The sequence below is a fragment of the Poecilia reticulata genome, chromosome 8, assembly GCF_904066995.2.
Source record: "Poecilia reticulata chromosome 8, P_reticulata-male-v2, whole genome shotgun sequence".
Classification (NCBI taxonomy): domain Eukaryota; kingdom Metazoa; phylum Chordata; class Actinopteri; order Cyprinodontiformes; family Poeciliidae; genus Poecilia; species Poecilia reticulata.
In genome coordinates, this window is record NC_088837.1 from 13,417,142 (window position 1) to 13,436,837 (window position 19,696).

Below are 19,696 nucleotides of genomic sequence, written 5' to 3' on the forward strand. Positions count from 1 at the left end.
TTAATCTCTTGGAAGTTTAAAGAAAGGAGCTTGCATGATAAATATAAATGTATTTAAATGTTAAAAATTTATGAGAGAGAAAAAGAAATGAATTCAAAGCTTCAGACTCACATTTTATTGTTCAGGTTCCAAAACCAGAACCATCATCGCCTTACTGTGGTCCGGAATCAGCTTGTTGAGTTGCACATTATTATTGTTGAACTTTTGAGATGCTAATCCACCAACCAAAGTGGACTTAGAAGAAGTTGGACAAAACATGAACTTATGGTTTCTCTTGCGGCACATGATGCATGTTTATTGAACCTGAAAAGAGAAATAATTTGAGGTCCTGTGGCACAGGGCTTAAGCACCACCCATGCATGGAGGCCTTATTCCTTGACACGGCAGTCACAGGTTTGATGACCTTTGCTGTATATCTTTCCCTTTTCTCATCACCCACTTTCCTTCTGAACACTCACAAATAAAGGCCACTACAGCCAGTAACACCTTTTAAAACACAATTCAACAAAGTAAAAAGGAAAAAAACAACAGGGAGAAATATTGTTGCTGGCGTTAACCCCGTTCCATCCTCTTTCTTTCTTTGACTTGGGAGCCCCAATGGCCTTTTTCTTTGACCACAGCTGCAACAACGGTTGTTATGTCTGCTAGAGGCCTTGTCACCACAGGGCCATTGTGCGCTCGTCATTCATCGCTCAGTCATTTACACTTTTCATTGGCAGCTATTTAGTCCTCATAAAAAGTTTAGCACACCAATTTGTGAGCTCAGTCCAGCCTGGGAGAGAAGCGTGGAAGAGCTCAGAAAGCAGTTGCTTTAAAAGTCAATTAATTGTTCTCTCTTGGCTGGGTGGGGACGGGTGGGGGGATCCCTGGGATTTGAGGGGCCTCACATCTATCTGTTTGTCTTCTGGAGCCAAGAAGAAAACCTAAAAGGAAAGTTCTGATTCTGATTCGGACTCTGACTTGTGGTGATCGGGGAATGCTCTTCAAAACTGTTATCGTAATAGTGTTATCATGTAGGAAAGGGGACGTGTTGAGCAGTTCTGCAGGAAATCCCTTTCTCCTCAACAACCGGATGAGGAGAGAAGGTGGAGATTCTGAGGAGAAAACAAAACTTACACAAAGAAAGAGGAGCTATAGGGTTTAATTTGTTGATCTGGGGGATTCTGAATGAACTATCGCAATGGAAATATCAGCTTTATTACTTTATAATTGAATAATCACAAATATACATTTCAATGTTTGTAGGTGGTTTAATTAAAGATAGCAGTAAAAAGTTACAAATTGAACACATTAAAGTACTTTTCTTAATTATTATTTCTTTCCTCTGGAAAGAATTCAACTATATTTATCTAACTTGTAAAAAAAAAAGAACACACTGTATAAACATACAGGGCTTTACAAAGCATTCATATTTTGATATATTTTACACATTTTGTCACAGTACAACAATAAACCTCAGCCACCTTCACTCTGGTACCCCAAACTAAAATCCAAGGCGGAAGTCATCAAACTACCAAATGAACTTCACCTGTATGCAATTTAATTTCACTGTGAATGCTACTGTGCTGTGTGAAGGACTCAGAGGTTTGTTGGGGTACATTGGTGAGCTAACAGCATCATAAAGACCAAATAACACAACAGTCAGGTTGCTTATGAAGCTGTGGAGATGTTTTTAAAGAGAGTCAGGCTATAAAACAATGCCCCAAGCTTTCAACATCTCAGAAATTACTTTGAAATGAAAAGAAATCCTATCAAGACCAACAGACCAGTTAAGGAGAGCATTAACCTAAGTAGGAACCCTGGACCTGTGGTGACTCTGGAGGAGGTGCTGACATGCTGAGAAGTAAGATGGAGTTATTTAGATCAAAGAATTTTCATGTGTTATGATGGTCTAGTCAAAGTTTAGACTTAAATCCAACATAAACCTGAAAAACACTGTTTAGAGATGCTCCCCATCCCGTCTGACAGAGCTTGAGTGATTTTAGAAAGAATAATAGGAAAATAAATATAAGTCACCAGAGGTGGAAGGTTGATTGGAGCATAAGAACAAAAGAACTGCAGCAAGAAGTATTTCCACAAAGTTGACGAATGGACTGGATATACATGCATATCTAAACCTCCTGTTTTATCATCCTGCATTGCTTTATGTTGGTCTGTGTCACAAAAAATGAACTAAAACACACTAAAGTTGTTATTTGACAAAATATGGAAAACACTGTATAAACTTAAAAGAAAATTAAAAATAAAAACAAAAAATGTGAATGTCAGTAACTTTTAATTCTATTGCCAGTTTAGAAACAAATAAAACTACAGACAGATGTGAGGCAATACAACATAAACTTCTACAGGCTGTATGTGTGTACTGGCCTAAAGTCACAAAGCCAAGCTGTGAGGACAAATAGCCCACCTTCGTCTTCCCTCCCACCTCAGATCATAGAGCACCGTTCGCACAGAGACCTCAAAATGAACAACAGCTAATGTGAGGAGAGCTTAAAAGAGAGCAGCAACCCAACCCCTCGTAAGTCTCCCAGGACTAAAGGCGGTGATTGGAGACAGACAAAGGCGGCCACTTTCTGAGCCCCAGTTCAGGAGGCCCTGCTGTTATTCTCCTCCACATGTGTTTCTCAGCAGCACTTCAGCAGTTTTGCCCCTGCTGCTGAACCTTGATGCCACCTTGTTGGCACATGACAGCTTTACAAGGTTCCCGCAGCGCCATTACAGAGTCCATTTGGCTCCAAAAGCCACACACCTCTTCAGTCCAGAGGGAAGTCGCAGGAAGTCCTTCGTCCCATCCTGGCCTTGTGGTAAACGGAGAGGAAGTCTTTGTAGCATGGGGCGCACCCTAACCAAGCTTCCCCAAAGTGCTCTGAGCCTGTGAAGAGGAACTGTCCGTCCCCAGGCTTTACGTGGCACTGCAGGAGTGTCCGAATGTGTCCATGCCAGGACTGAGGGGACATGTGTGGATGCATTTGTTGCTCAAACACTCCACTACGCTGCCAGTAAACCTTTGTTATCAACACCTCCACTAGCGATGACTGCCTTCTAGAGTCATGGAAGACATTCTTGATGTAGCCCCGAACCACTGCAAAAAAATGTAAAATACATCCTTAAAAATATATATTTTTTGAAAAAAACATCACAGGTGCCACTGTTGTTTGTATAAGATCCCTTTTTCTAGCAGGACAGTTTTTAACACCTTGTAGATAATTTGTAGCAAATGCACCTCAAAACACCACTCACCCAAGACAGTATAGATATACCACTAATGCCTGTTGTGGCACATTCTACACATACTAAGGAATCACTTTGCTGACATTGAGTGGTTGGAGTTTTGTCCAAAAAAGTGCCTGTTTTTACTAATGTGCATGCATTACATATGAATGATGCTCAAATTGGATAATGCTAATTAATTTCAGAATGTAAGGAAGTTTTCAGATTGTTGGATCATACATGGAGAGAACATTCCACTTTCTGTAGTCTCTCCAGGTCAGGAGTATCAAAATGGCGTAGACAGCAGACCAAACTTAAAAACTTGCAACATGTTACAGCCCAGCTTTAATATTTATCTAAAATCTCATGTTGTACATTTTGGTTATAGATACATTTCCTCCAAACACAACACTAACAGCTCTGTGCTTTACCATCGTGAACAAATATTCAGCTTCTTACCCTCCTTCCTTTGGCCATTTGTAGGAGGTGTGGCCCAATGTGACTAGTAGAAACATGACGTCACTCATGAATATGAGGAGGAGTGTGTCAAACTCACCAGTAAAGGATTCTGGGATATATATGCATGATTGTGGCAGTAATTCTGTAGTTTAGGATTGATTTTCCCTACTTAATGGATAAACTCAAATTTGATATAAGATTATGAGATTATGCTGTTGCAATACAAGATTTTTGTTTTCAGTATTATTTTTGCAAACTCATGGAGTGTGATTGTCAGAATGGGGGGTTGCTGTGGCAAATAGAAGTAAAAAACAATAATAGTTTGTTGTCTTCTGCCGTTAAAATACAGTATGTCAATAAAGGGGAACCACTTGTAAAACTTCAGCAGTTGGTGTTTTCAGTTCCCAAAACTTTGCTGAGCCGCTACAGTTTATTTCTGTGGTGGGTTGCAGGAAAAAAAAGTGATGCAACTCAGAGGTAAAGTGTTGCAACTTTATCTGTATTTTTAACTATGCTTGACTCAGCATTCTGGGGAAATCTGTTTGCATTCTGTTTTAAGTTAAATATTGCAACTCTGAATTAAACCCCCCAAAATCATTCATTTATTGTCTGCCTGGCTATAGTAATGAAATATACTTATTTCTTCAGCTTCATTGTGAACAAAGTGAAACGCTTTGATTTGTGAGTGGCTCCCCAAACAGATGTGGGTCACTTTGTGTCAAATCCTGCATGTACTCACCAAAGTCACTGCTGCAAACAGCCATGAGCAATTCTGTGTCATTGCAGGGTCGGCATGAAGCTGTGGGTGGACAGAATGGACACAGCGTGTCAACAGAAGCTGCTTTCTGACTCATTTTTCCACTTTCAATCAATACATCGCTCCTTCCCTCTGAAATGCCTTTACCCATTATGCCTGATATTGATTGAGAGTAGGCTATCAGCTCTTCCCTGACCTGCACACCATCTCCATTCATCTCCAAGCTCCATGGTTCAGTTAGTGGAATGCCATTTGCTCCTGCGTTTGTGCTCAACCTTCAGCATCACTTCCACATATAAACCTGACGCTAGCATTGACCCCGTGTTTGACTTCTTTTGTGCAGACCTAATTGAATGACCTCGAGCCGAAGCAGAGGACTGCAGGAGTCAAATGCTCTGCTGGCCTGCTAATACAGAAAAGATAAACAGGCAGCTGTCTATAAAGGGCCCAGGGTGACATCAGCATGCCAGGAATGGCCCGCACACTTGGATAAATGCTAATAAACAGACAGGCACAATGATGAGGCATTTGTGGAATCTGCAAAGTACTTTTGTGCTGAATGAAGGCCTGCTGGCCCAGTGCCCTCCGGCCACCCTGCGGTCTGCTGCGTCCTCTATGCTTTGTGTTCTGATGGAAACCAGACAACCAGACAAAACACCAGATTGACCAGCAGCTGCACGTTCCTCTCAGCACGACTCGGCTCTGTTAAATTAGCACTATTTTTGTGCCTGGTTTTAATATATAATCATGTGTTTTTGATCGCTTTTGATCCCGTTTCTCTCTTTGTTTTGGATTCTGCAACTCGGGCCATGTCTTTTTGGTGAAGAAAGAACGGAGTCTAAACACCAAGGGTCTTGTTGGTCTACTTTCTCCCTGACCCTCGTCCTGAGACATGGATCCAACAGCTGAAATTACTTCACTGCATGGAGCTTGAAGTGAAAGATTATCCTCTGCATAGAAAAGACTCTGATAAACATCTGATCAAGTGCTTGGGTGTCTTCATTTGGAGGTTTTCCAAACACATACCTCTGGAAGAAGAGACACCAAGGCTGACCTAAAATATTAGATATTAAATCAATTAAATGTTCTTTTTTGCCTCGTAACATCTCCCTAGAACGAGCTGGATGGAGCCTATATAGGAAGAAAAGATGTCCAGATTTTCCTGCTGGACTTTTAAAACTTTATAACTTTTGATTATGCATGTTTAGTTCTTTTACACCTTAGCGCAGGGAGACGCCCAAATATTTATGCCAGAGTTCTTGGCTTTGACAGAAATGTTTAGTTGTGTCCTGAGAGATCTATTTTACGTCAAGTACTTTTCTCTTTTTGCATAAACTCATTTTGCTTCTGCTCAAAAATAAAAAAATCATGATATTTTCATGCTGCTGTTCCTTTTCAAATGTGAACTTTGGCTCTCTTGAAAGTCTTGCTGAACTGTCCAGATAATTTTAAAGATCAAAATGGGAAATTACAAAGAGCAAAAATTATGTATTCATGTACATTTTGGCCCTTATGCTGTCAAATAAAATATTTATCTAAAATGATGCAGCTTCTGATGGAGAACAAATAAGCAAAGTATATAACTTCCTGGTTGAAACTGTTTTCAGCAACTATGTATTTTTTGGTTAAAATGTCCCTTTCATGTGTTTCTTTTAAACTTTATATCAAATATATATATTAGATTTGAGAATGCGGTCAGGTCAGCAGATGTTTGGTCCTTTTGGGTCCCATCTCCCACCTTCAAAACTTATTTAAAGTCTTACTTTTATTATTTGACATGCAACTTGTCATCTATTTTACTTTAAGGACTTAAAGTGACTTAAAATTAGAGTTTAAATGCTTTTTCTTTTTGTTTTATATTGCTTGTGTGGCTCCACATTTCATTTTTATCTAGTTTTTTAAAATTAACTTAGAAAACTAGTTGTAAATCTATTTTCTTGAATTAAAAATGTACTTTGAAGACTATTAATATTAGGAAAGAAAAACAATTACCATTTATTTATGTTTATAACAAGATTGGGATATTTTAAAATCCAGGATTTCACATAATCCACTTGTTCGTTTGTTTAATTGTATTTATTTATTTATTGCAAAAAAGGGTTAGGGTTATTGACATTATTTAAGCTGTCAATAGTAAGCTTAAAATACTAAGAGAACATAAAACTTCCTTTCTCAACATGGGTTAAAAATTGTAGTTTATTTAGATTTATCTTTCCTAACCTGTCGTAACCTATTCAACTTCTTACAACGAGAAGTAGCATTATAACACTATAGCTCATCCGTCGGTTACTTTTAATTTACATTAGAAACCGTCCTTACAAAAATGAAAGGTGTGATAATTGTGTTATTGACAAAAAACTTTCCTTCTTTCGTTTTCTTTTTTGTTTCTTTCTTTACAATTTTTTTATTGACCAATAAGCTACTCGTAAATTCGTATTCGAATAGCAGCACCAAATTGAATCTCTTAAACTCAGTGAAAAGTGTCGACACTCACACTCCAACCCACCGTAGACGCTCCTGTTGCGCAGCAACTCATATCTGAAGCCCACTGTGCGTCTGACCCACATTCCTGGACTCTGCGGGCCGGTACCTGCCTGGAGGTAGATGACCGGACTGTGCGGCCCGTCCGCCCGAAAACAAAACACCTGCCGTCCGGTGAGCCCGCCGTCCTCCGTCTCCAGCAGCTCCAGCTCTCCGGCCCGCTCAATGAAAACGCTGGCTCCGCTGAGGGATGGAGACGGTTGGATGCAGACCGTGTTGTACCGGATGGACGACAAATTGGGCTCGAGGGCCACTCTGAGAGCCTGACCCGGGTAGACCCAGCTCACGAGACCTTCCGTGCAGCGAAGCCGCACCTGGAGAACGATCCTGCGGTCAACGCCAGCTGCAAAACCGCTGCATACAAATGAATGGGTTTGAGCAGCTATTCTTTTTATTTTTTTTACAAAGGTTATTGCGTGAAAAGTTTTTAAAAACTACCCGCTGACAAAATATAACAGTTGCAGTAAAACATATAAGTAGAAATAACTTATTCCCAACAACGACAGTGAAACTTTAAAACAACACACTCAACTGTTACAGTGGTTTTCTTTTGTTGAATAACTATACAAAATGTAGGTTTTCTTTTACTTTTTTGTTTATGTTGCTATTTGACCTTTTTTTTCAAACTGAAATCGTTCATATATTTAAAAATATATAGATATATATTCCCCACCTTAAATCTGAGAAGCTGCTCACCTTCCAGTCCAGTTGCACAGATCAGCTGCACAGTGAAGAGCCAGAACAGGCAGACAGGCGAGAACGATCACAGCTGGCAACATCTCCAGAGAAAATCCACCCCGAGAGGCCGACAGTGGCGCATGGCTTGAAAGTCGGCGAGAGAAACCTGAAGAGCGAACTGAGAGGACAAGCAGAGAGAGTGCTCTCTCTCTCTCTCTCTCTCTCTCTCTCTCTCTCTCTCTCTCTCTCTCTCTCTCTCTCTCTCTCTCTCTCTCTCTCTCTCAGGATCCAATTAGTCCCGATCCAGTTGTTGTGGGGGCTGCTGGCCTCTGCAGCCTTTTGTCTTTGCCTCTCTTAAGACCCGGTCAGTTTGAAAAGGCTTCAGCCATCTGTCGAGAGCAGTGCGCTTTTCTGCAGCAGCATTCACTCAGTCTAAGAGGTCCATTATCTTACTTGTAGACTAAGTCCCGAAGTGTCCATTCAGGTTCTTTAAACTCCCGAAACTGTTTAAGGTCTGCTTATAAAACGGAGTTTTCAGAGTTAAGTGCGACTATAAGGGCACACAGGCTGCGACATGGAGACAAGCCTAAAACTCCAATTGTTTTCACCATAAAATGTGTTTATTTCTGGGCAATTTCATTGCAGCCGCATGATAACAAAAATAAAACCCATAAAAGAAGCAAATAAATAAATCTAAGTTTTACTGGTAAACCCAGGACTCAGAACAGTACATTTATTTTTTTTTTAAAAAGATAAACCTAAGCACCTAATTAAACAATGTCAATTATGAGCACACTTTGGCAGCATGGAGTGGTGCGTGGCTGCATTTGTTTTCCACCTAGTGGCATGGAGACGCACAGGCACACAGTTGCTCACATCTGGAAAGTCCAACCTGCGGTGGCCTAAAGAGGAGGAGGAGGAGGAGGAGGAGGAGGAGGAGGGGGGCTGTAACTCATCGGGCTGCAATTTTGTACCTGCAGAGCGTGTGGAATTAGTTACCAGCTTTCATCAATGATTAATCCAGCCAGGACCAGCAGTTCCACTTCATTTTAACCTGCTGCCTTTTTTTTCTGCACACACTTACACACAAAACACTTGGCCATCTTTCAAGTTCTTAGTGGTGCATGGCGACATCTTGTGGAGGTTAAACCCAGTGGCGCGTAACAGTTCATGAAGACTGCTTCTTAGAGGATTTGAGGAGGGAGAACAAAACCTGACGAAGGTTTCAGGGTTCATGTCATGTTTCTGCGCTGAACTCTGCGTGTCATAGTAATGAAAACATGCAAGAATCTGATCATATTCATCGGTTCACCGGATCAACTGTTAGGTTTATTGAGAGATAAAGTTAATACTGTCAGGTTTATTATTATTATTATTATTATTATTATTATTATTATTATTATTATTATTATTATTATTGTTGGCACATTTAAGTAAAGTTATAAAGAACAGGTAGAAAGCGACAGAAAAATAAACTGGTTATAGTGATTATCCAGGATTGCGCAGAGAGAAAGCAAAGTCAAATGAATGGCGGCTTTGTGCCCAGAGTCGCAGAGACGCCAGGCTGCAACAGCAGGCCTAATGGATCATCAAGGTGATGCATGACATTAATGGGAAATCTCTCCGATCTCTGCAGGACGTCAACCCGAAGCTTCCCTTCAAAGATAATTCGATGCATTAAAAAAATAAAAAGAAGAAGAAGAACGCTGAAAAAAAAAAATCTCGTTTATCCAAGTCGCGGGGTCAGGGCTTCCTCAGGCGAACAATACACGATGGTTCACTGGGTTTTCAAACTATCACATATTATCATAATTCAGTCTGTTTCATTTGAAGATATCGTAAAACTGCTGTTGTCTTTACAGCCACCTTTGGAGTCTTGAGAATTGCTTTCGGTGTAATAACCTGTTTTAAAGCTTAAAATGTAATCAGCAGCGACTCTATAATTCAATCAAACACAATTAAATAATTTTATTCTGCCGCCATGTGCATGCCCAGATTCCACACCTCTGCGCCAGTAAAATTACCCTAAAAAATGTTTTTTTTTATTGAAACCCTGCGACTCTTTAAAAAAAAAAAGAACATAAAGTTCCACAAGACAGTCTGACTGTCGGAAAGGATTTTCTACATGAAAGACTAAAGCGTTATTTATGCGTTAGGGCTCAGGGCTGGTAGTACAATCTTAAAAGTCTTGATAAAAGAACACCAAGAAAAAATCTCATAAGGTTGCTAAAATGTTTATTTCATCTGGAATTTCTGATGTTGCTGTCACATTCCTATCTATCTATCTATCTATCTATCTATCTATCTATCTATCTATCTATCTATCTATCTATCTATCTATCTATCTATCTATCTATCTATCTATCTATCTATCAATGAGACAACTTTAGAAATGATCAAATATATTGAAAAAATGCCATGTTTTAAACTGTTTATATCCCTGCTCAGGAATTGAAACAAAATCCTTATAACTGTCGGCCAGCTGTTTGTTTGTCTCCATTGATAGTTGGGGGATTTATCTTTGGTGTCGAGCTCCAGGTCTTTGAGTTTGGAAGGGGTCTTTGCCATCACTCTATCCACAGATTCTCTATCAGACTTAAGTCGGACCTCTAGACGAACCTGCCTAAAATGTTAATTTACCGAGGGTAAAATTAGTGGATTATTTTAGACCTAAAAATGATTTGAATAATTAAAAAAAAGATATCAGCTTGCCATGGTTCTTGAAAGTGATGCATAGATCTGTCGAGACTTCGACTCCAAAAAATCTGTCTCTGAAAGATCACTTTGCTATTTTAGTCCAAGAGTCTCTATAATTCGTGATATGGTTTTTCTTTTTCTTTAAAGAACAGGTTTAAAAACAACGTCGAGTCTTAACTTTTTTATATATATATTTCTGTTTATTGAATCACTGCTTCAAGCATGACCGGTCTATGTGCGTTAGTTCTAGTTCAAATTTACTTGTTAAAACTACCATATACTGTCAAAAAAAATTATCAAAACGAACAACACGTCTTCGTCGTACAATACATGTTTCTTTTTATTTTCTCCAGCAGCGTATTAAATATCTGTATGTACACGTTTGAAAGTTACATAGAAAAGATATAGTCTTACAGTAGGCCTGTTTGTTGGTTAGTTGCGCGTTAATATTCCACGGTGAACTACAACATGAAAATACTCATCTTTTATCTGTGAAAAAGCCTTTAGCGGTGCTGCTCTCTCTGATGGTCACAGTCAACAGGTTCATGGTGACGTCCGTCACCGTCACAGTGTCCCAGTTGGTGAAACTGGGGGTCCAGGTCGGGGCTGAGGGCGCGGTCTGGTCTGCCTGTGAGGCTTGGTGCCTCCGCTCCTCTGCGGAGCGCTTCAGCTTCCCGTGCCGAGGAAAATGCAGCCTGCTCAAACTGTAAGTCCTGTGTCCCTCCGGATCCCTTTTACGCACGCCTGGGCTGAAGGCGCACGCGTACGACAGCCCTGCGTGTTTCTGCTCGCTGCTGGATTTCGGCGTGATCGTGGTCTCCTCCTGAAACCTCCTGGTCAGCTGCAGGAGGCTGTGATCCGACGTCTCTCCGTGATGATGCAGGCGTCGGGACATGACGGACTGCTCCTCCAGTGACCTGCTCCGCTTCGGGGCTGGCTCCGAGGAGCCGCTGGCGTCATGCGGATCATAATGCGGGTGTAGCTTCGGCTTGCGACCTCGCTTTTTGGGGGACCTCGTGGATTCCTGGTCCAGGAGAGCTTCCAGCGGAGCGGGCCTGGGCCTCCTCTCCGGCTCCGGGGGTCGAATCTGGACGCTTTCCCCTCTGTTGACCGCGCTCGGCGGGAAGATGGTGGGGACCACTGCCCGTAAACCCTCACGGGCCCTCGGCGTGACGACGGGCTCCGGGATGGGATAGGAAACCTGGATTCCTCTGGGAGCCTCTCTTCTGAACTCATACGTCTTCTCCTTAGCTTTGGCTTTGGCCTGAAGACAGTGAGGGTCACAAAGAAAGAGTCAGAAAGGAAAGTTTCCCAGAAATAAATTAGATTACCGTCTAGTTTGTTTCAACGATCCAATTTAATAAGTGAAGCTCATGCTTTAAACACAGGGTTTAAAGTATGAGCTTAAACCCTATGTTTTTTCTTATAGCGGTTATAGCTAAAACGAATAAGACAATTAGAATATTACAGAAGCCCTTCCATGATATGTAATAGAATATGTTGCTATGGACAACAGACTGCTGAGCTGACAGTTGTCCAGTCAACGTAAAAAATAAATAAATAGATAAATAGCTAAAAAAGTTGTTTTCAGCAAGCATCTCAAAGGAAAGTTAAGTGGAAGGAAAAATGCTGAGCACACCCTTGAGAGAGGATTAATCACTCAAGGGTGAGGTTATTAATCTCACCCTTGAAAGTCACATAGAGATAGAGAAAGACACAAGAGATGGACTGCGATGGGCAGAGCTTCAAGAGGCACATCAGCAGATGTATCCATGCTACAACTGTTACATTCCTTGTGTTAAACCTCTGCTGAACCAGAGAGAATGTCAGAAGCATCACAAGAGGGAAGGAACTGGACAGGGACTCAGAGGATCCTCTCAGAACAATTCATTCTGCTGACAAGCCAGAGAAGCCGATTTCTTTCTCCAGCAGGATTTGGGACTCGCCCACATGCTGTCTGACCGTGATATTCATGTGATTTATTGGCTAGCAAACTGGTTTGTCCTGATCTCAGAATCTGTGAAGTATTGTCGAGACGAAGATGATCATCACGAGGCCAAACAATGCAGATGACCTGAGGGCTACGGTTAAGGTAATCTGGGCTTCCATTACACCTAGACAGAGCAATGCAGCTCACGTACTTTTCAGTAAGTTGCGACTTGTCTAAAAAGAAATTATACTGGTTTTATGTAACATTTTACTGGTTTTATTAAATATTTTCGTTCATTTTCTTAGAAACTGTGTTACATGTTTTCAAGAACTGCAGGTCATTATTATTAAAAGAAGCAGAAATGAAAGCCTAGAATATGTCACTCTGCGTGTAATGAATCTATGTAATACAACATTTCCACTTTTGGTGGTTATAGTTGTTCAAATTGTCTAACCCAGCCATATTTTTAACATCTTTGCTACAGGCTACATTTTTGCAGAAACATATTTCCATATTGACAGCCAGGGTTTGCAGTGCACAGTTACACATTTGTTTTGCTGCTCTTCGTCTGTTTATTATAAATTACAGAAAAATTACATATATTTTATCATTGCAACATATTCAAAATAAATATTTATAATGAAGAAAGAATGTGCTGATTTCATAAAATTCAATTAAAGGTCAAATGGAAGATGTTTAGGTTTCAACAGAGAAAGCAAAGTGCAGGCAAGGTGAGAATTAGAGGCAAGGGTGGTCTTCAACCCCCTATAGGCCTTGTTACTAAATGTTACTAGTATAAATACATTTATTAAATATTGAATTGGGATTTCAGCCCTCCCTAAAAGTGGAGAATAGCAACTCTTAACCTTTCTGTAACTTTAATCTTCCACCTCTGTCAATTATTCAAATAATAATACAAATAATATAAATATCAACAATAATAATAAAATTGTAGGGGACATTTTACCAAGGAGATAATTGTTTGGTTCATGTCCTATAAAACTTGGTATTTCATACATTTTTGACTAAAACTGATGCGCATGTCTACATCTAAATTCTTAAATAAAAGAAAAATAAATAGAAAATCAGTCATCTCTTTCACAGTTTGTCATTTTCTCTCCCTGACAGCATCGGTTTCACTATTGACATGATACTTTAATATAACTCAGAGAATTCTTGAGATGACTCATAAAAAATAAAAAAAATTTAAAAAAATTAAAGTTTAACAAACGTTTATGAAAAGATTTCCCCACCTTCAGGAGAAAAGTCTCGGGTTTGGGTCCCCTCTTTTTGGGCCCGAACAGCTCCCTTTCGCGCTCCCTGCGTGATGAGCACAAATCATAAATCAAACTTAACTGCATACGTGCGTTTCTCATCAATTCTACAATTATCCGAAAAGTTTAAAACATCTGCAAAAAAAAAAAAAAAAAAGATGACAAAAACTGCAACCATACCCGAGATTAAAAGTAACGCTTGTGGGGTTTCGACGAGAAAATCCCAGACTCTTAACAAGACATTCTTGCCTGAGACGATTCGAAATATGTCAACTGAAGATTATAATCTAGACCGGGTGATTTTATTATGAGTGCAAGTTTTTGCCGCGCAGATTGCACGGTGCCATCTCCTCTCTGCAGAGAGGCCTACTGGTGCGCTGTCAACCATCTCACCTCTCCTCGAAGGCGGCGAACAACCGCTCGTCCAGGATGTTTTCCTCCGGCTCCCAGGTGCTGTACCTGTACCACAGAAACCAGAAGTGCCTTATTTATTTGACTCAAACCTCGTGTCAACCGTTCTGTCACGCGGTGTGTGCATGTGTGTTGTTGTTTTCTTTCTTTCTTTTCTTTTCTTTTCTTTTTTCTACATGTGAAAGCTGCGTGAAGCTGCGATCACAGCGGACCATGACGCATGCTGACTTCTTCCCTCAGCCGAAGCGCGTGGACGTTACAAAGCGACACAATCGGGTGTTTTTACCAACACCTGACTGGCGCACACTGCGTCACCGAGAGCACAGAACGCAGAAAACGCAGAAAATGCGTGCAAAAAAAAAAATTAAAAAAAATAAAAAATAGCATGCCAAGCGCTGCAGTTGTAAGATCGACCAGGATGGAGCGCTGTCCTTCGCTGCCTCTGCTGTTTTTCTGTACTCACTTCTGAGACCAGCCCTTCCATTTCACCAGATATTCCCAGCGACCCTGCAAAAAAAAAAGAAGAAGAAAAAGAGAGAGAATCAGATCCAGAATAACATTCAGGTTATCGGTGAACTGGCCCGTCGAGCCCTCACGGACACATGTTTTTTGCGTAACAGATGCTGTCGGAGCGGTGTGGGTGGGGGAGAGAAAAGCGGCGAATACCCGTCTGATCCGCCGTTTGATGATGGACTCGGCTGCAAAGACGCTCTCGCCGACAGCCGACAGCTCCATGATTCACCATGCAACCACGTCGATTTCTGCCGCTTTTATTATTTCTGGCTTCCCCCTTTTCGTCCTCTCCGGGGCTGTTTAATTCCGCACATCCCATAATACGCAATCTGGAGTGGACGTCATCACGTCTTTTTCTTGTTGCCAGGCACCGCGGTCGGGGTAGGACGGATCGCTGGTGGAGCACATTGGCTCAGTTGTTGCTACGTGCTCCGGGTCTCTGAGCGGAGGGGAGGAGCCCTGGCGCTCTGACTGCTGTACTGGAATGTCTGGCACAGTGCGGGGAGCCAAGACGAGGAGAGTCCCGGAGAGGGGTCCGCTGACCCCCGATCTCCCTATGGGGGTGGCCTGGAGGGGGGGATTGGGGGGTACCAGACCCACAGCGGAGTGCAAATCATTTCATCATCTTCTGTTGTGGAAACTATGGAGAAGAGAAGTGAGAATGTGTTTAATTAAAGACACAAACACACACACACACAAAACAAAATCCACAATTAAAAATCTGAAAAACATACATGGAAATAAAATAAAATAAAATACGAAAACAAATAAACAGCACAATCATAAATAATATATCCAGAGGCAACAAACGGTCCGAGAAAAAAAAAAAAAAACTAAATCAAGGCTGACTGGCCTCACAGTTTCTCAAATGATTAGTTGAGAGACATATTACTTTATAAATTGTGAGACGGATGTGATTCATTAACACTTCTGACAGTTTCTCGTGCAAAATATAACAAGGCCATAGAGTTTCTATGTGTAAATGAACGTGTGCGCTTTAGGGATTAATTGGGATTTTGCGCAATGTCTCTTTAAAAAAAAAATAGAAAAAAAATCACGAAGATGTTTAAAAAGACATGAGCGCTCAAAATAGAGTTTTGATGACAAGTTGTTGGAATTTGTTATTGATTTTTTCCGAGTTAGAAATTTTCAAGTCATATTCCAACAATTGCTGTACTTATTTATTTATTTATTTATTTATTTATTTATTTATTTATTTATTTATTTATTATTTCATTTTGGTTTAAGGATATTAAATGTAGTATAAAAAATGTAATATGTCAACTGATTTATATATTTTAATATTTTTCAATTTAATCATAATCTAATGAGACAACTGTGTGGGACAATTGGCAGAAGTTAAACCACACGAACCTTATTTCATGAGGAGAAAGAAAATAGTTTAGTAATTCAGCAGAAAAAAAAAACAAAAAAAAACTGAAACTGTTTTCTATCTCTGCGTCTAAAGTTGATCGTGTGAAACTGAATGACGGGAGAAAAATCTAGAAGTTGCATAAAATTTGAAATTTTGGGGAAAATAAAAACAAAGTAAAACAAATAAATAAAAGAAATAATAAAGAGAGTATAAAAGAAAGGATGGTTACTGGGTACTACAGTTTTAGTCTTAGCGAGTGACACTGAGCTCATTAAGGTTGTTTTATTTGTTAGGTTTTTTTTAAGTCTGGTTCATTTCATGTTTAACCCTTGCAATCGTCTCTGGCGTTCCGTAAAGCTCCACATGTGTATTTTTTTTATAATGGTTGGGAAAATAATGCAAAAATGCGAAGGGTAATTATTTTTTTTATTTTTAACAATAATGATATTTTTCTTTGTTATTTATTTATTTTAACTTAACTGTTCCTTTTCTTTCCTTCTTTTCTCAGAATATTGTCATAACAGATGTAGATATTAAAATAATTATTTTTAATCAATTATATTTACGAAAATTATTATTATTATTATTATTATTATTATTATTATTATTATTATTATTATTATTATTATTATTATTATTATTATAAACCATGGATAATTTAAATGTAGGAACTATTATAGGATACCACGATTTTTATGTATTTGTTTTTTCTTGAGTTTTTGACAGAAAGCTGGGTTTTTTTCCTCCTTTTTTTCTTCTTTTGCTTAATTTCTTACTAATTGATCCAGGTTCATTACAGACTGCTTTTCTTTTTAAGCTTAATTAAGCTTCTTTCTGTGTCCCAATTTTCCGCATTCCTAGATTTCCAGTTGAACTGAGCGACTGCAAACAACCATTTCTGCCTGTGGGAAGAAGAAAGTCCTCTTATTCCAAGACTTGTGCCAAATCTTGAAAAGTTGCGCAGAACTCGTTACCTCCCAAAATCATTACATCTACCAGCCATTTTTAATTACGAGTAAAAATTAAATTAAGCTAAATTCACGGGTCTGAAACAAATGTTGCTATGAACACAGTCTTATTTGAGCTGACCTACACTGTTTCTGGTGAGCTAAAGGAAAAGCCAAGGAGCTGACATTTTATTCACTCTGACAAGAACGATCCAAAGTCAAGACAGCATTTGGGTAGTAATGGGAATGTACTACATCAATGTCTGTGGCAAACTGCTTCAGGTTTTTTGTTTGTAACGAGATGAAAATGTAAGCTGGGCAGCCCGTACAGGCAGGCCTGTATGAGTCGATTAAGTGAATAAATAAATGTTCTGTCGCTCAGTTAAATAATTAGTGACTTTTAAGTTTTCAGTTGATAGTTGTGAGTGTCTCATTTTGGTCAGGTGATGACATTCGACATAAAAAAATGTTTTAAAAGCCCTTTTCGGGCTTTTGGGAAAGCTAAACTCAGAGGGGGAAAAAAGTGACGGGGTGACATCATGTTAGGAGAACTTATATTTAACACAAATATTTGGGTAGTTAAAGAAATTAAGGGATAAAAAAAAAATTCGATCTGTGAGAAGTTGATCTTGTTCTGTGCTCTTGGTGTTGTCGAATGAAGGTGTGCTTTGCCGCAGATTTCCCTGAGGTGGCCTTAATAGGAGGTTTTCCATCAGCTTCTGGCTTTTTCAAACAGATTCAGAATCAAACAGTTACATTGGGACCCTGCCTGAGCCAGAAGACAGTCGGGTTGCACCGTTTAAAGCTGCAGGCGGCTGCTTGTCTCTGGTTTTATCCCCCGATCGTTAATGCGAAACTGACACGTTCGCTGCTTTATCGCGTCTGATGAAACTCTCCCCGGCTGCGGCGCACACAAAGATGCGGCGCGGCGCGGCGAAGCGAGGCACGGCGTGGACAAAAGATGCGCCGAGGCAGCCTCCGACGAAATATGAACCACCATTTTGATACTCTCAGCGCGCAGACCGACATTTCCTGTCGGTGCTGGAATGGCTGAAGCCTACACGGTTTTGCTGCGGAGGCTGGTGGTGGTGGTGCGCGGCGCCCACACGGCACGCCGCCTCTGCCGCTGCCGCGGTTCTCCATATTTGGACGAGAGCAGGAGCCGCAATGGCGACGGGCGCACATGAATGCACAGAGCAGGCTCTGTGAGAACATTATTGGCTCTCTGGTTTCTGGGCAACACGCTGCTCACTGCTCGCTGTCCCACTTACTCTCCGAGCGACATTTTGTGCTGAAAGGTGCCTCAGACACAAAACCGCACGGCAGAAACTCGAAGCCGCGTGACACTGCAGCTTTGCATGATTTTTCAGCGCGACGCTTGGCGTCATGTTGAGAATGCGCAGCGCTTGTCATTTATCACGCTGTCGGTTTGACATATACCGACATGCACCTTGATGACAATGCATCTCCGTGACGCATACGTTAAAGCTTAAATTAAATCGTCAAGCAATGCAACAGAGGCATTATTCAAGAGACGCTTCATTTTCATTTTCCACATAATAACCAAATGCATTTCTGCATTCTAGAGGCCATCACAGGCCTGCAGCGGGTCACACGTAAGCATCAAAATTAAAGCACATTTATGCAGACAGCAGCAGCCGCCGCCGCCGCCGCTGCAGCTTGGTATGATGATAAAAGGGGAATGTGAAACATCACACTTGGTCTATAAATACGTTGGCCGGCTCAGAGATGTTTCAGTTTCCTATAAAAGCCACTGATGCATGGCGGGCTGACGCACACATGGTTCAAAGCCATGGACTCGTACGAGCCACAAGCGCTCCCATCCAACCAGCTTCACACCTCGCTCGGAAAATGCCTCTGGAACGTGGCTGGTGAGAGTTAAATCGTTTTAATTTGCCACTTCCGTTTTAATTTGCCACTTCAATGTGCCTTGCCTGACGCATTTCATACACGTAACTGCATTAGTCCACTTCCTGCAGAGCAAACCCCGAAGGTTTTTTTTTTTGTTTGTTTTTGTTTGTTTTTGTTTGTTTTTCTCACTCTGTTTACTTTAGTTAGGTTGCATAAATTCAAATTTTAATGAAGCAAATGCGCCAGGACGCATCATCAGTCGCAAATAAAGCTTCCGATCAAATTTCAGTCACACGTTGAGATACTAAAACAACAAAGTTAGTGAAGATGCTCTTTGAAAGTATGAAGAAAATAAAAAATAAAATAAATAAAAAGGTTGTGAAAGTTTAGAACATTTCGGAAATGGTGTCTACTCATGACCAAATATGGAAGTCCTAAAGTGGCCAAACCACATAAATTCACACTGAATGGGAATGATTTTACCAAAAAAAAATCTTTTTGAAATTAGCTAACACCAGAAATTCTTTAAGGAAGGCAGGTAGCAAAACTTTTCTTTGGTTTTTCTGACGTCTAGCTGTTTTAAAAATCCATTTCTGCCTATTTACAAGTGCAGTCCAGTTTCTTTTTACATGATAAAGTGTTCAAGAACATTAAGAGGAATGACAGACCAGCAGTATGTATATATATATATATATATATATATATATATATATATATATATATATATATATATATATATATATATATGTGTATAAAATTTGTGGGGGCAGCATCATGCTGTGGGGTCCAATATGGGACCAAACATTAGCAGGTCAGAGCTGATGGACGGAGCTGAATACTAGCACAGCTGATAAAAAAAAAAAGCCAAATAAAGGTGAAAAAGACTTTGAATAAAAATTGTAATCTGAAAGAAAACTTAAATAAGGTGGCCTCTATCGCTATAGTAGCAGCTGGGAAACAATGTTCAGTTCAGATAAATTAAGATCATCTTACTTTTTAAAATAAATTCCGATTCTGGGAAAAAAAATGTTC

General features: G+C 40.2%; 2 protein-coding genes across 3 annotated transcripts; both read right to left on the reverse strand.

Annotated features, from left to right (window-relative positions):
• Positions 1-907: 907 nt before the first annotated feature.
• LOC103469231 (meteorin-like protein) lies at positions 908-9,062 on the reverse strand. 2 transcript variants are annotated; one of them, XM_081609970.1, is made up of 4 exons: positions 7,664-9,062; positions 6,933-7,321; positions 4,409-4,468; positions 908-3,082 (listed from the first exon to the last, which is right to left on the reverse strand). In XM_081609970.1, the coding sequence occupies exons 1-4, from the start codon at positions 7,744-7,746 to the stop codon at positions 2,754-2,756; spliced, it is 861 nt and encodes a 286-aa protein (XP_081466096.1). In that variant the 5' UTR covers positions 7,747-9,062; the 3' UTR covers positions 908-2,753. The 2 variants fall into 2 exon arrangements, with proteins under 2 accessions (XP_081466096.1, XP_008415007.1); XM_008416785.3 differs by having other exon boundaries at positions 6,921-7,321.
• A 1,595-nt stretch (positions 9,063-10,657) lies between these two features.
• On the reverse strand, positions 10,658-15,030 carry cbx8a (chromobox homolog 8a (Pc class homolog, Drosophila)). The gene is made up of 5 exons (XM_008416783.3): positions 14,624-15,030; positions 14,421-14,464; positions 13,940-14,005; positions 13,526-13,592; positions 10,658-11,606 (listed from the first exon to the last, which is right to left on the reverse strand). The coding sequence occupies exons 1-5, from the start codon at positions 14,690-14,692 to the stop codon at positions 10,821-10,823; spliced, it is 1,032 nt and encodes a 343-aa protein (XP_008415005.1). The 5' UTR covers positions 14,693-15,030; the 3' UTR covers positions 10,658-10,820.
• Between the last annotated feature and the right edge of the window lie 4,666 nt (positions 15,031-19,696).

Coding starts and splice junctions, on each gene's coding strand:
- cbx8a (XM_008416783.3), bottom strand. CDS start 14,692: ATGGAGCTGTCGGCTGTCGGCGAGAGCGTCTTTGCAGCCGAGTCCATC. Junction 14,006..14,420: donor TGGAAGGGCTGGTCTCAGAA/GTGAGTACAGAA, acceptor TCTGTGGTACAG/GTACAGCACCTGGGAGCCGG. Junction 11,607..13,525: donor CCGAGACTTTTCTCCTGAAG/GTGGGGAAATCT, acceptor CACTGTCTTCAG/GCCAAAGCCAAAGCTAAGGA.
- LOC103469231 (XM_008416785.3), bottom strand. CDS start 7,746: ATGTTGCCAGCTGTGATCGTTCTCGCCTGTCTGCCTGTTCTGGCTCTT. Junction 4,469..6,920: donor CGTCTACGGTGGGTTGGAGT/GTGAGTGTCGAC, acceptor GTCCACCCACAG/CTTCATGCCGACCCTGCAAT. Junction 3,083..4,408: donor TGTTTGCAGCAGTGACTTTG/GTGAGTACATGC, acceptor ATTTTTTTGCAG/TGGTTCGGGGCTACATCAAG.